At 39.8% G+C, this 15,512-nt stretch overlaps 1 protein-coding gene across 3 annotated transcripts in view; it reads right to left on the minus strand.

Annotated features, from left to right (window-relative positions):
• The window catches only part of LOC112861625 (UDP-glycosyltransferase 3A2-like), a 46,880-nt gene extending 32,325 nt beyond the window's left edge, over nucleotides 1-14,555 (minus strand). For 2 of the 3 annotated variants that reach the window (XM_086677029.1, XM_086677019.1), the window contains exons 1-2: nucleotides 14,313-14,555; nucleotides 4,462-4,563 (exon numbers count right to left, since the gene is read on the minus strand). In XM_086677029.1, the coding sequence (XP_086533155.1) occupies nucleotides 4,462-4,563; nucleotides 14,313-14,406 (196 nt within the window). In that variant the 5' untranslated portion in view covers nucleotides 14,407-14,555. Of the gene's footprint in view, nucleotides 1-4,461; nucleotides 4,564-10,665; nucleotides 10,778-14,312 lie in introns of all 3 variants that reach the window. The other variant, XM_086677038.1, reaches the window with a different exon arrangement.
• Nucleotides 14,556-15,512: the final 957 nt, after the last annotated feature.

Raw genomic sequence — 15,512 nt, forward strand, 5'->3', positions numbered from 1 at the left:
CCCCTGAAAGTGTCATCATACTAATAATAAACCATTTTATAGCCTCTTGGTATATATGTAAGGCCATATGTCTTAACACCCAAACCTAACTTTGGGGTGGGGAGAGACATGCTGACTCTCAGATTGGCTGAAACAATTAAGGAAGAAACAATACTAATTTTACCCAAACTCTTCCAGAAAACTGAAAAAGGAACACAACACAATTCATTCTGAGATAAGAATTTCACTGATAGCAATTGAAGAAAGAAAAAAAAAAACTCAAGAAAATTACAGAACGATGATCCTCATGGACAGAGATATAAAATATTAAACCAAAATTCAAACAAACAAAATATAAAATATATAAAAGAAAAATACAGGGGTGCCTGGGTGGCTCATTCAGTTATGTGTCTGACTTCGGCTCAGGTCATGATCTCACAGCTTGTGAGTTCCAGCTGTGCGTCAGGCTCTGAGCTGTCAGCACTGGAGCCTGCTTCAGATTCTGTGTCTCCCTCTCTCTGTGTCCCTCCCCTGCTTGCCTCTCTCTCTCTCTCTCTCTCTCTCTCTCTGTGTATTTATATATAAAATATATTTTGACCAAATGGAATTCGATCCCAGACTACAAGCTTAACTTAACATTTGAAAATCTATTACTGACATTCATCATTTTAACAGAATAAATAAAAAAATCATATTCATACTAATACATGTAGCAAAAGTATAAAATTACACTTCATCAAAGTAAAAATTGTGCTCTACAAAAAGCACTCCTGAGACAATGAAAAGATAAGTCACGAACTGGGAAAGAATATTTGCAGGGCTTATATCTGGTATTTTACCAGATATATATAGATAGATAGATAGATCTATCTATATATATCCAAAATATATATCCAAGATATATATATATCCAAAATATATATCAAGAGCACTGAAGACTCAATAATAACAAAACAAATGAACCAATGTAAAAATGGGCGAAATTTGACAAACACTTCACCAGTGAAGATATATAGTTGACAAATAAACACATGAAGAAAGGCTTATCATCATTACTAACAAAGGAAATGCATGTAAACACTGCAATGAAATACAACTAAATACCTACACAAGGAAGGATAAAAGTAAAAAGGCTAACCAAGTACTGACAAGGGTGTGGTGTACATGAAACTTGCAGTCACTTCTGGTGAGATGCAGAATGTTACAGCAATTTTGGAAACCAGTTTGGCCATTTCTTAAAAACTTAAACAGCACCTAACCTATGGTTCAGTCACTGCTCTCCTACCAGTTAATTCAAAGAAAAGACAGTACCTGTTCATACATAGGCATGCACACAAATCTACACAGCAGATGTATTAACAATAGCTCAAAACTGGGGCGCCTGGGTGGCGCAGTCGGTTAAGCGTCCGACTTCAGGCAGGTCACGATCTCGTCCTCCGTGAGTTCGAGCCCCGCGTCAGGCTCTGGGCTGATGGCTCGGAGCCTGGAGCCTGTTTCCGATTCTGTGTCTCCCTCTCTCTGCCCTTCCCCCGTTCATGCTCTGTCTCTCTCTGTCCCAAAAATAATAAACGTTGAAAAAAAAATTTTTTAAAAAAACAATAGCTCAAAACTGGAGACAACACTAATGCCCAGCAACAGCAACTAAATAAATGTATTGTGTTAGTACACACATAGAACATTATTCAGCAAGAAAATGGAATGAACTACTCATACACACACTACGAATGCATCCAAAAATATTTATGCTGAGTACAATAAACTAAAATATAACACTAGATAATTATGATTCCCCTGATATAAAATCTACATGATGTAATCTAACACATAGGGACATATTAGGGATTGACTGGCAATGGGAATAGAAAGGTGGGAGGCCCCAGAGGGGAGATTGCAAAAGGGCATTAGAAATCTTCTGGTAGGGGAACAAATATATTTGTCATCTTGATTATGTTGATGGTTTCATAGGTACATGTACAAATATATCAAATAATATATTTTAAATATATCCAGTTTATTATATGCCAATATTACTTCAATAGAATGGTTTAAATAATGAATATAAGCAACTTCAGTCTGTGGCTACAAGAAAGTGATAGGGCCATATGGAAATTCTTCCTTTAAACAACTAAAGAAAACCAGACCAAATATATGCTAAAATGGTTTTTTAGACGTTAGACACCAGGTGGCACAGGACATTCATGGATGGCTGAAGGAAGCTTCCAAGATACATCTCATGGAGGAGGCACCCACACCTGGCCTGGCCATCTCCCTGAGTGCAGCACAGCAGATTAGGGGAAGGACATGGCAGCTGGTATTCACAGGCCAGAATACCAGAAAACCAAAAGAGAGCTGTAGGGAAAGTTTGGGGTTGGAGTGTTCCTAAGAACAGTTCAGTTCAAACGTGAGGAAACTACCCAAGGCACAATAAAGAATGAAATAGAACAATACTCAGAGGTTTACAGAGCCTATTTTCAAGCCACTACTCAGGGCCTTGAGAGTTAATGAAGATCTAAAGGAAGTTCCCCAATCAATTAGATGAAGGTGCATTTTTACCTAACTCCTATAACTTTCTCTCTGTTGGTTCTGAAATTCAGAGGGAAAGGTGGTTGTGTTTTGCTAAACTCTATAAACCCTTGAAATGAGAAATTGACCCCACCTTGATAACAGCAGACTAAGATCCTGGGTTTTTTAGCTCCCAGGGGTAAGGTGAGCACTACTAGATAGATAAAGGGAGAAGACCTTCAGTCCATTCAAAAGTCTGAATTCCAAGACAGAGCTTCCTTGCATTAGCGATTGACACGTTCTTCTACCTCCTTACCCAAAGAAAGCAGAACCTAACTGGTTGAAAAGGATGGAATTATCTGGTCATGGCAATGTCCCTCCAGGCAGAACTTCTCATGAGTGCAAACAAGTCCCTCAGAATCAATGATGTAACTGCACAGTCCCCCCAGAAAAAAAGAAGAACTGTCATGTGGAGAATGTCTATGTGGTGGATAGAAAGGTATAGCAAGCTCACTTAGGAAAAGGAAAATCCTGTGTAGGCTGGCATCTTACACTTGTGACTTCAGTTATTGATCAGAACAACCCCCATGTAAGCATTAGAAATGGTTTCTACTTCAGTATTTCTGAAGTCATTTATTTAGTAAAGTTGTAAATAAAAACTCTATAAGGAAGTTATCCAAACAAGTAGTTAATACACGTTCAAAAGTTTCAATACTGAGTATTGAATCAGGTCAACAAAAATAATCCAATCACGTGTTTCCTTATTTGCAGACCTCTGCAAAGGTACTGCTGTAGTGAAAAATAAATAATCCATTTCAAAACCTCCAGAATTTCCAGTAAATGGTAAATATTGCAAGAAACTCTGGACTCTTAAAACTTGGAACCAAGAATAAAACTAAGGGAACCCATGAGTCCCCTGAATTGTTGGTAGTTCTGAGTGTGGGTCTGTTTGTTAAAGAGGTAGAGGGTCTAAAGCTTTTAGCAGTTCCTCATTCCCGGAAACCACCAAAATGAAATGATCATGTGTTACAACTACCATGGTTGGCAGTCAAGGCAAATACACAATCAGACTGACAATTAAGGCAGATACAAAGGGACATATATGGAAAAGATATTCAGTGAACAATATAGAACCCAGCCTAAAAGGTGATTACACAATAACAGTCTTAAGTTCATCTTCAGAATTCCATACTTGCTCAGACTTGATCTTCATAAAAAAAATGCTTAATTTTGGATTTTTTTTAAGCTAAAGCTGTAGCAATTCCGAATGAGAAAATCAGAGCTTTAAGTTCCAGATCCACCCAACTCTATTATTAAATTGCTGTGTGAACTTGAACAAATCTTTGCAGTTCTCTGGGCCTCTGTGTCCTTGTCTGTCAACAGAATCGTTGACAAGATTGATGAGCTTCATCTTAGCTAAAATTCTTTGCATTCAGTGACTCATGAACTTGTGACATCACTATGCACAACTCATAGGCAGCCAGTAACTTCTCATGAATACAGGATCATCTCACTGATAGATTTTGATCCTAAGACATGAATAAAAGACATCCTTTTAAAAGCTTTCTTAAATTTCGGGCCTCAGAACAGGGTTAGAAAGTAATCTATGAAACAGAAAAAGCAGCTGTCCTTACATAATAGAAGCTATAAATTTGGCTGAAGACATCTGTTTAAACAAGTTAAAACCATACCACAGAGTAGTAGTTATCAAACTGATCAATAAATAATAATGTACAGAGGCCTGCCTGAGTTGAAGTGACACCTAGCTAAAGGGGTAAAACATGGAGATACAGCATGTGGAGGCCAGACGTACAGAACTTAATATGATAGTCAGCAGGTATCATAAACATACACACACACACACGTTTTTCCCATTCTGTCAATACAACTAGATCCAGAAAGATTATGTGCTTCACAGTACTATACAAAACACATTGTCTCCCTGGGATAAAATAATTCAGTGATTACTAAAAAACATACCTGGGATTAAAAACTCTTCTCCGTAAAAAAGCATAGTGACATTATGACCATGATCTTGAAGAATCTCAGATACACGGTCCAGTAGTAGATAATGGCTTCCACCTAGGAACAACACAAAATTTCATTTTTGTAAAGCTGTGAACAGAGGCTCTGAAATTGATGTGGCAGTTGGGAAATCCATGGTAAGGGGGCAGGAAGTTGATGGTGAGCACAGGAAGATGAGTTTCTTCAGCCCCACTGTCTCACTTAAGGTAAGCCCCAGCTAAGGGCTTCCCAAATTTTGACCTGTGGTAATCCTCCATCAAAAATTTCCTGTGGCTCATGGCCTCCATGTCAGTGTGATGAACTTCTCTGCTTAGGCCTCAAGTAGTTCCTGATCCTAGCGACATGCTCATTTTAGCCAGGCCTTGTGGAGATACCATGTCCTGAAGAAATAACTGTACTGGTGGAAATTAGGCACACTGCTATAAATGGAAGTGGGAAGGGTTCCTGATAATCAGTCAGCACTCTTTATGGAATCATTCTCCATGTAAATTCATGTTAGAGGGGGAATTAGAAACATGGAATATTGAATATTAGTCCAAGAAATAGTCATTAAAGCAGAAGGAGGTAGATCCACCACTTAGAAACAAAATCCTTAAGGGGCATCTGGGTGGCTCAATAGGTTAAGCGTCTGACTTCAGCTCAGGTCATGATCTCACAGCTTGTGAGTTCGAGCCCTGCGTCGGGCTCTGTGCTGACAGCTCGAAGCCTGGAGCCTGCATCTGATTCTGTGTCTCCCTATCTCTCTGCTCCTCCCCTGTTCACACTCTCTCTCTCTCAAAAATAAATAAACATTAAAAAAATTTTTTTAAATGAAACAAAATCCTTGAGATTCAAATATATTTAGCAGGATTCCAAGTTTCCAGTTAGGCCTAAAAATTTCTGAACATGAAATTAAGGCATTCAGGATAACTGTGGTCATTAGGGCATAACTGTAAGATCCTGCACATGACAGAGTTAGGCATCACCTATCCTAAGAAAATCGTGAGATTCTAAGGAAAGAGAAGCTTACTCCTAGGGGAAGTACTGGTTCTATCTTGCAATGATTGTCTAAAACTATGCACCATCAAGGAGCATTTCTCTTGAATCTATGGGTCTCAGAGCAGGGAATGTCCAATTAGGAAGAAAAGAATAGAATTGGCCCACATTGGAAAGAGGGGTACTTTGGAAGATAACGACTTTGTAGTGATTAGGTCAGCAGAGTGGGATGTATGACTACAGTAATGGTGTGTGGGAATTACTCTAATTTTTAATTTGTGTTTGTGTTTCCTGAGGTAACACAGATTACATAAAGTACAAACCCTTACCCCCTCAGACTGCTTGCTCTAGCTTACCTTTAACCTATGTAAGAAACGGATGCAGGGAGAGGAGAGTTAAGATGGCAGAGAAGTAGGAGGGCCTTGCCACTCAAACACAGCTGTGTTGATGTCAGATCACTTAGAACACCCAGGAAATTGAACTGCAGAGCAGCCAAATGATCTCCACATTTGGAGGGATACAGCTTGGCAGGACTGAGGTGGATATATGTGATTTTAGGGATATACAGTGGCAGAGCATAGAGGAGAGAGAACCCCTTCTGTGGAGAGACAAAAGGGAGAGAAAGAGAAAGGGATTATGAAAGTGCAGCATGGAGTTAGGACAAGAGCAAGCTTCTCTGGACTATGGACTTGGGAGCAAGAAGTACTGAGTGTCCCAACTCTTTGTTTGCAACAGCCTTGGAATTGAAACTCAGAGTTTTCAGAAGTGTGCAACTTTATCCAGACTGGATCCCTGGCTCATGCTCCTGGCGAGGAAGCAGCCACCCCAGGGTGCATAGTGTGGTGTAGCAATCTCTGGGGTGCCCTGGGAGAGAAAAATTCTCTTCTCAGAGTACTTTGAGATGAAGGGTTTTTGTCTCCCCAAGGACAAAAGACCCTGCAGGTGCCAGCCAAAGGCCTTTCATCAGCAGTGGGGAGAGGCTTTACTCTGGAGGTGGGGAGCATTGCTGTACGGTGCTGGGTCCTTTAAGACTTCAGATTTTGAATCCAGCTGAGCGCCAAGAAGGTGCAGGAGAACTGTGGAGCAGGGCAAGCTGACTGCATTCTCTATTCTGTGAGGGCTGCCTGATAAGATAGGGTTGAGATCCCTAGTCCAGGGTTGAGAGATTGGAGTGATGTCATTTTCTCCCCAACACCAACACAGTGGGACATTGGAGAGCAACACAGTGGCTCCCAGTGGAGGCAGGACTGATTACACCTAAACCCTCCCCTCCATGCCTGGAAACTGATTATTTACTGGAGCAAGACTGGCTGACCCATCGCAGCTAGTCTCTCCTCCAGAACAGCACAGCCACCAGCCCCAGGCGCCAACAGACTTTTTTTTTTTCTCTCTTTCTTTCCTCCTTCTTCTTTTTTCTTTTTTTTCTCTTGGAATCAGGCTCATGGTTTCTGATTTTTTTGTCATTTCTTACTATATATATATATATATATATATATATATATACACACACACATATATATACACACACATATGTATATGTATATGTATATCAATATATCTATATCTATATATAGATAGATATACATATATAGAGAGATATATTGATGTACATATACATTTATATATGTATATGTATATCAGACTTTATTCTCTTTTTGTTTCATCTTTTCTCTTTTATTCTACTTTTTTCTTTATTTTTTCCTACTCTTTCTTTGGAATCAGGCTTATACTTTTCTGGGTTTTTTTTTATTCTTTTTGGTTTTCTATTCTCCACTTTCCTTTTTCTCTTTTTATGGGATCAGGTTTCCCCCATCCTTTTTTTCCTAGGGTTACCTCAACAAACAAATCAAAGCACACCTAGTTGAAGCAAGGAGGAGCTCTGCAAAGGATTGACCAGTGGGATAGAGCAGCCAAAACGCAACAGCAGAGTGCCTTCAACATACACCAGAAACACTTCCTGGAGTGCCAGGCCCTGGACAGTGTATGACTCCTTTTTAATATAGTAGTACTCTCAGATGCAGGACACATGACAGGCTTTTAAAAAATGCAAACGAGAGAAACTTAAGCAAAGTGACAAGCCAGAGGAATTCTCCCCATAAGAAAGGTTGAGAAGAAATCACAGCCAGAGACTTGCTCAAAACAGATATAAAAAATATATCTGAACAAAATTTAGAAAAATAGTCATAAGACTGATAGCTAGGCTTGAAGAAAAGCATAGAAGACACCAGAGAAACGCTTGCCACAGAGATCAAAGACCAAAGAACTAGTCAGGATGAATTTTAAAAATGCAATATGGAGATGCGAAATAACTAGATATAGTGACAGTGAGGATTGAAGAAGCAGAGGAGAGAATAGGTGAAATAAAATATAAAACTATGGAAAATAATAAACCTGAAAAAAAGAGGGAGAGGAAAGTACTAAACCACAGGGGAGAATTAGAGATCTAAGTGATTCCATGAAACAAAACAATATCCATATCAGAGGAGTCCCAGAAAAAGAAGAGCAAAAAGGGGCAGAAGGTTTATTTGAACAAATTATAGCTGAGCACTTCCCTAATCTGGGGGAAAAAAACAGGCATCCAAGTCCAAGAGGCACAGAGAACTCCCTTCAAAATCAACAAAAAAAAAAGGTCAACCCCACGACATATCATAGTGAAACTTGCAAAATACAAAGATAAAGAGAGAATTCTGAAAGCATCTAGGGACAAAATGTCCTTCACCTACAAAGGTAGACACATAATGTTCCACTGAAACTTAGCAGGCCAGAAGGGAATGGCAGGAAACATTTAATATGATGAATAAGAAAAATATGTAGCCAAGAATCCTTTATTCGGCAAAGCTGTCATTCAGAAAAGGAGAAATAAATAGCTTCCAAGCAAACATAAACTAAAGGAGTTTGTGACCACTAAACCAGTCCTGCAAGAAATTCTAAGAGGGACTCTGTGAGTGGAAAGCAGCAAAGACTACAAATGACCAGACAAAATCACCACAAACACAAAACCACATTGTGTTATCTACAGATAACACAATGGCACTAAATTCATATCTTTCAATAATCACTCTGAATGTAAATGGTCTAAATTCCCCAATCAAATGACATAGGGTATCAGAATAGATTAAAAAAACAAGACCCATCTATATGCTGCCTACAAGAGACCCATTTTAGACCTGAGGACATCTGCAGATTGAAAGTTAGGGGATGGAGAACCATCTATCATGCTACTGGATGTCAAAAGAAAGCTGGAGTAGCCATACTTATATCAGACAAACTAGACTTTAAAACAAAGACTGTAACAAGAGATGAAGGAGGGCATTATATGATAATTAAGGGGTCTGTCCATCAAGAAAAGCTAACAATTGTAAACATTTATGCCCCAACTTGAAACTCCCAAATATATAAGTCAATTAATCACAAACATGAGTAAACTTATTGACAATAATGCCATAATTGTAAGAGACTTTAATACTCCACTTACAACAATGGATAGATTATCTAAGCAGAAAATCTACATGGGAACAATGGTCTTGAATGACACACTGGATCAGATGGACTTAACAGATATATTCAGAACACTTCATCCTAAAGCAACAGAATACACATTCTTCTTGGGTGCATAAGGAACATTCTCCAGAATAGATCACATATTGGGTGACAAATCAGCCCTCAACATGTACAAAAAGATTGAGATCTTACCATGCATATTTTCAGATCATAACACTATGAAACTTGAAATCAAACACAAGAAAAAATTTGGAAAGCTCTCAAATACATTGAGGATAAAGAACATCCTGCTAAAGAATGAGTGGGTCAACCAGGAAGTTAAAGAAGAAATTTAAAAATACGTGGAAACAAATGAAAATGAAAACATGACTGTCCAGACCCTTTGAGATGCATAAAAGGCAGTCCTAAGAGGAAAATACATTGCAATTCAGGCCTATCTCAAGCAGCAAGAAAGGTCCCAAATACACAACCAAACCTTACAACAAAAGGAGTTAGAAAAGGAGCAGCAAATTAAGTCGAAATCCAGCAGAAGAAGGGAAATAATAAAGACTAGAGCAGAATAAATGACTTAGGATCCAAAAAAGAAAAAAACAAAACAAAACAGTGCACCAGATCAATGAAACTAAGAGCTTTTTTTTTTAAAGAATAAGCAAAATTGAAAACTACCTAGACAGACTTCTCAAAAATAAAAGAGTAAGGACCCAAACAGATAAAATCACAAATGAAAGTGGAGTGATCACAACCAACACCACAGAAATACAATTATAAGAGAATACTATGGAAAATTATATGCCAACAAAACGGACAATCTGGAAGAAATGGACAAAATTCCAGACACACACTACCAAAACACAAACAGGAAGAAACAGAAATTTTAACAGGCTCATAACCAGCAAATAAATTGAATAGATTATCAAAAATCTCCCAACAAATAAGAGTCCTAGGCCAGATGACCCACCAGGGGAATTCTACCAGGTATTTAAAGAAGAATTAATACCTATTCTCCTAAAACTGTTCCAAAAAAATAGAAATGTAAGGAAAACTTCCAAACTCATTCTATAATCTAGCTTCACCTTGATTGCAAACCCAGACAAAGACCCCACTAAAAACAAGAATTACAGGCCAATATCCCTGATGAACCTGGATGCAAAAATCTCAACAAGGTATTAATTGAATTCAACAAATTCATCAAAAGAATTCATCAAAAGAATTATTCACCATGATCAGTTGTGATTCATTCCTGGGCTGCAGGGCTAGTTCAATATTCACAAATCAATCAACATGATATACCACATTAATAAAAGAAAGGATAAGGGTCTCCTCGGTGGCTCAGTCAGTTGAGCATCCAACTTCGGCTCAGGTCATGATCTCGCGGTTTGTGGGTTTGAGCCCCACATTGGGCTCTGTGCTGACAGCTTGGAGCCTGGAGCCTGCTTTGGATTCTGTGTCTCCCTCTCTCTCTGCCCCTCCCCCGCTTGTGCTCTGTCTCTCTCTGTCTCTCAAAAATGAATAAATGTAAAAAAAATTGTTTTAATAAAAGAATAAGAACCATATGATACTTTCAATAGATGCAGAAAAAAACATTTGACAAAATACATCATCATTTCTTGATAAAACGCTCAAGAAAGAAGGGATAGAAGGAACATACCTTAACATCATAAAAGCCATATATGAAAGACCCACCACTAATATCATCCTCAGTGGGGAAAAACAGAGCTTTCCCTCTAAGATCAGGAACAAGACAGGGATGTCCACTCTCACCACTATTGTTCAACACAATACTGGAAGTCCTAGCCTTGGCAATCAGAAAACAAAAAGAAATAAAAGAAATCCAAATCAGTAAGGAAGAAGTCAATCTTTCACTCTTCAAAGATGACATGATACTCTACATGGAAAACCTGAAGACTCCACCAAAAAACTGCCAGAGCTAATACATGAATTCAGGCAAGATGCAGGATATAAAATCAATGTACAGAAATTGGTTGCATTTTTATATACTAGTAATGAAGCAGCAGAAAGAGATTTCAAGGAATTGATCCCATTTACAATTGCACGAAAACCCATAAGATAGCTAGGAATGAACCTAACCAAAGAGGTGAAATATCTGTATGCTGAAAACGATATAAACCTTATGAAAGACATTGAAGAAGACACAAAGAAATGAAAAAAACATATCATGTTCATGGATTGGAAGAACAAATATTGTTAAAATGTCTATGCTATCTAAATCTACACATTCAATGCAATCCCTATCAAAATAATACCGGCATTCTTCACAGAACTAAAACAAACAATTCTACAATTTGTATGGAACCACTAAAGACCCTGAATAGAGAAAGTAATGTTGAAAAAGAAAACCAAAGCTGGAGGCATCACAATCCTGGACTTTAACCTGTGTTACAAAGATGTAAACATCAAGACAGTATGGTATTGGCACAAAAACAGACACATAGATCAATGGAGTAGGATAGAGAATCCAGAAATGGATCCTCAAATATATGGCCAACTAATCTTTGACAAAGCAGGAAAGTATATCCAATGGAAAAAAGACAGTCTCTTTAATAAATGGTGCTGGGAAAACTGGCCAGCGACATGCAGAAGAATGAAACTAGACCACTTTCTTACACCACACACAAAAGTAAATTCAAAATGGATGAGTGACCTAAATGTGGGACAGGAAACCATCAAACTCCTAGAGAAGAAAACTGGCAGCAAACTCTTTGACCTAGGGCACAGCAACTTCTTACTTGACATGTCTTCAGAGGCAAAGGAAATAAAAGCAAAAATGAACTTTTGGACCTCATCAAGATAAAAATCTTTTGAACAGCAAAGGAAACAGCCAACAAAACTAAAAGGCAACCAATGGAATTAGAGAAGATATTTGCAAATGAGATATCAGATAAAGGTTTAGTATCCAGAATTTATAAAGAACTTAACAAACTTAACACCCCAAAAAACAAATACTCCAGTGAAGAAATGGGAAGAAGACATAAAAAGACACTTTTCCAAAGAAGATATCCAGATGGCTAACAGACACATTAAAAAAATGCTCAACATCATACATCATCAGAAATACAAATCAAACCACAATGAGATACCACTCCACACCTATCAGAATGGCTAAAATTAACAACTCAGAAAACAACAGATATTGGTGAGGATTTAGAAAAAGGGGAAGCGCTTTGCACTGTTGGTTTGAATGCAAACTGGTGCAGCCACACTGGATAATAGTATGGAGTTTCCTCAAAAAATTAAAAATAGAACTACCCTATGATCTCATAGTTTATGGGTTCAAGCCCTGCATGGGGCTCTGTTCTGACAATTCACAGCCTGGAGCTTGCTTCTGATTCTGTGTCTCCTTCACTCTCTGACCCTCCCCTGTTCATGCTCTGTCTCTCTCTCTCTTTCTCAAAAATAAATGAACAAAATAATTTTTAAGGATATAGTAAAGCATCATTTTAAATATCCTCTGTTTAAAAAATAAAAATAAAATACAAATGAATAAAAATAAAACAAACCCATGACCCAGCAATTGCACTACTAGGAATTTATCCACAGGATACAAAAATTCTGATTCAAAGGGGCACATGCACCCCAGTGTTTATAGGAGCACTATAAATAATTTCCATAGCAAAATTATGGATAGAGCGCAAATGTACATCAACTTATACATACAAACATACATACATACATACATACATACTGGAATACTACTCAGCAATTAAAAAGAATGAAATCTTGCCATTGGCAACAACGTAGATGGAACTAGAGTGTATTATGCTAAGCAAAATAAGTCAGAAAAAGACAGTTATCATATGATTTCACTCATATGAGGAACTTGAGAAACACAACAGATGAACAAAGAGGAAAAGAAGGACAAATAAGATAAAAACAGAGAGGAAGGCAAACTATGAGAGACCATTAAATACAGAGAACAAACTGAGGGTTGTCGGAGGGGAGGTAGGTGGGGAGATGGGTTAGATGTGTGATAGGTATTAAGGATGGAACTTGTTGGATTGAGCACTGGGTGTCATATGTTACAAATGAATCACTGGGTTCTACTACTGAAGCCAAGACCACACCGTATGTTAACTAATTTGAAAGAAAGAAAGAAAGAAAGAAGAAAGAAAGAAAGAAAGAAAGAAAGAAAGAAAGAAAGAGAGGAAGGAAGGAAGGAAGGAAGGAAGGAAGGAAGGAAGGAAGGAAGAAACAGAGGAAGGAAGGAAGGAAGGAAGGAAGGAAGGAAGGAAGGAAGGAAGGAAAGAAAGAAACAGAGGAAGGAAGGAAGGAAGGAAGGAAGGAAGGAAGGAAGGAAAGAGATAGAGGAAGGAAGGAAGGAAGGAAGGAAGGAAGGAAGGAAGGAACAGAGGAAGGAAGGAAGGAAGAAAGGAAGGAAGGAAAAGAAGGAAGGAAGGAAGGAAGGAAGGAGGAAGGAAGGAAGAAAGAAGGAAGGAAGGAAGGAAGGAAGAAAAAGGAAGGAAGGAAGGAAGGAAGGAAGGAAGGAAGGAAGGAAGGAAGGAAAGAATGGATGCATGAGAAAAGGCTTCCTGCAGAGACAGCCATTCCTGAAGGTGTTGGTGAGCACAGTGCATTCTGGGGCAGAGGAGGGGGCAGAGCACAATGCCTGTCACAATGGATCCAAAAAAGTCTTCAGGAAACTCCATCTTCTGAAACGTTCTTCCTAATAAATTTTCCTGTTCCCTTTCTGTTCCCTTTGGGACAAAATAAAGGCATTACAACTGGGTTCACACAAAATTAACTGCTTCACAGTCCTTCAACACCTTCCAGTAGTAAGGGCAAAAGAGAGAGGGGCACCGAGAACTTGATCGTCCAGGGCCCCCTCCACTGCCCAGGCAGTTCTCCAGGTTTCCCATTAATGAAACATGCCCAGTTAGTGCTGCTGCCCCCAGGAGCCCCTGTCCTTAGCCTCCAAGAGCCTGAAACTGACTTCACTTTCCACTTTCTACTGTCCCACACTTTTAGCATGTGCCTCTGAAAGTCCCTGCCATGCCCTGTGGTGGGCAGCTCATGATTTCTAGCTCAGCACTGGCTCTACATTCTGGCCCCAGGAATGCGAATGTGAAGCAGCTCCGGAGCAAATACAAAGAGAGGAAAGGAGACTGCTGGTAGCCCAAAACTAACTTCCCCATCCCAGCAGTAGGGATCCCATTCTACCGCACAGACCTCTCACGCCTCTCCCTCCTCTGGCCTGGGACCCTAGCCCTCTCTAGAACACCACATGGAATGATCCTCTGACCTAGGGCTGTGACTGAGCCCTGGCACAGGGGCCTGGGATGGGCCCCTTTCTGATTCTCCAGCTAAACACTCACCCAGTGCAAAAGAAGTCAGGATTTTCGCAGCCTCAGAGAGCAGGAACCCAGGCAACAACAAGCCAGCTAGCAGTAGCGCCTGCTGCCCCACCATGCTCGCTCCTGTCCCAGCTGCAGATTCCAGCCTGGTGCCCAGAGCCCTATGCTCTGTGCCTCTGTGTCCTGCACAGTGACCTGTGTGCGTGCCCTGGGACACACGCTGCCCTGGCTGCCAAGGAAATGCGCTGGCAGGCAGCTTGGGAAGAGGTGAGAGGTGGATCCTGCCTGCCTTCTCTTCTGTTTGTCACTTCTGGCCCCTCTGCTCCGCCTCCTGGGTGCTTGCTCCACAGGCTATTAGGTCCTCACCCTCCCTAAGCTAAGGCAGCAGGAAGGAGGGGTTAGTGAGCTCTCCTTAACCCCTCTCTGTCCCTGTAATCACCACACTCTCCCCAGAGAAGATACTCTGAACCAGGAATGATAGAGACCTTAGGATGTCACTTCCAAGTGAGCTCCACCTCCAGGTGACTCAGACCCTTCTCCGTTTTAGTGACCTTTCCCCAAATGTTCCCACCTCCTAACTGCACTATTGACCTCATACTGTCATCCCCGTGCCCCATTTCCCCAGGTACCTGCTTAAAACCTCCGCGAGTCTTCCAATCTCAAGATCCCAGAAGCTGATTCCAAGAAGAAAATGACCTACACTTACTTCTCAGGGAGTTTCTTTGGAAAGTACCTACTGGTGAAAGTGCTAGGGTCCCCTACGTGTTAAATACCCCTGGAGGGCCAGGTCTTGACCTGAAGGACTGAACCTCTAAGGCTAAGTCTGTAATTCTGAATGGGCATGACAAAATAGGACTCGGTAGTGGGCACCAAGAAGTTCTATTCTTCTAAGTGTTTGAAATTTCTCATTAGAAACGTGGTAAAACTCTCCCAACCTATTACTCCACTTTCCCCTCATACTATATGATTACATGCATGCACATTCACAATTTTCATCTGTTCAGGTAGCGTATCTTCCCAGTGAAAACATTAATCTGCATTAGGGAGACACCATTTAATATTAATGTAATCACATTACTTTGTCTACAATCCTTACTTCCATCCCTCCAGTTGTGCACACAGTATCCTATGTTGTGACAGGAATTCTCTGGTGCAGGAGCCAATTCAGGATCACACATTGCATTTAGTTATCATGTGTATTTCATCTCCTTTAGCAAGGAC

Source organism: Puma concolor, chromosome A1 (assembly GCF_028749965.1).
Source record: "Puma concolor isolate L17-30 chromosome A1, mPumCon1.1.hap2, whole genome shotgun sequence".
NCBI classification, from domain to species: Eukaryota; Metazoa; Chordata; class Mammalia; order Carnivora; family Felidae; genus Puma; species Puma concolor.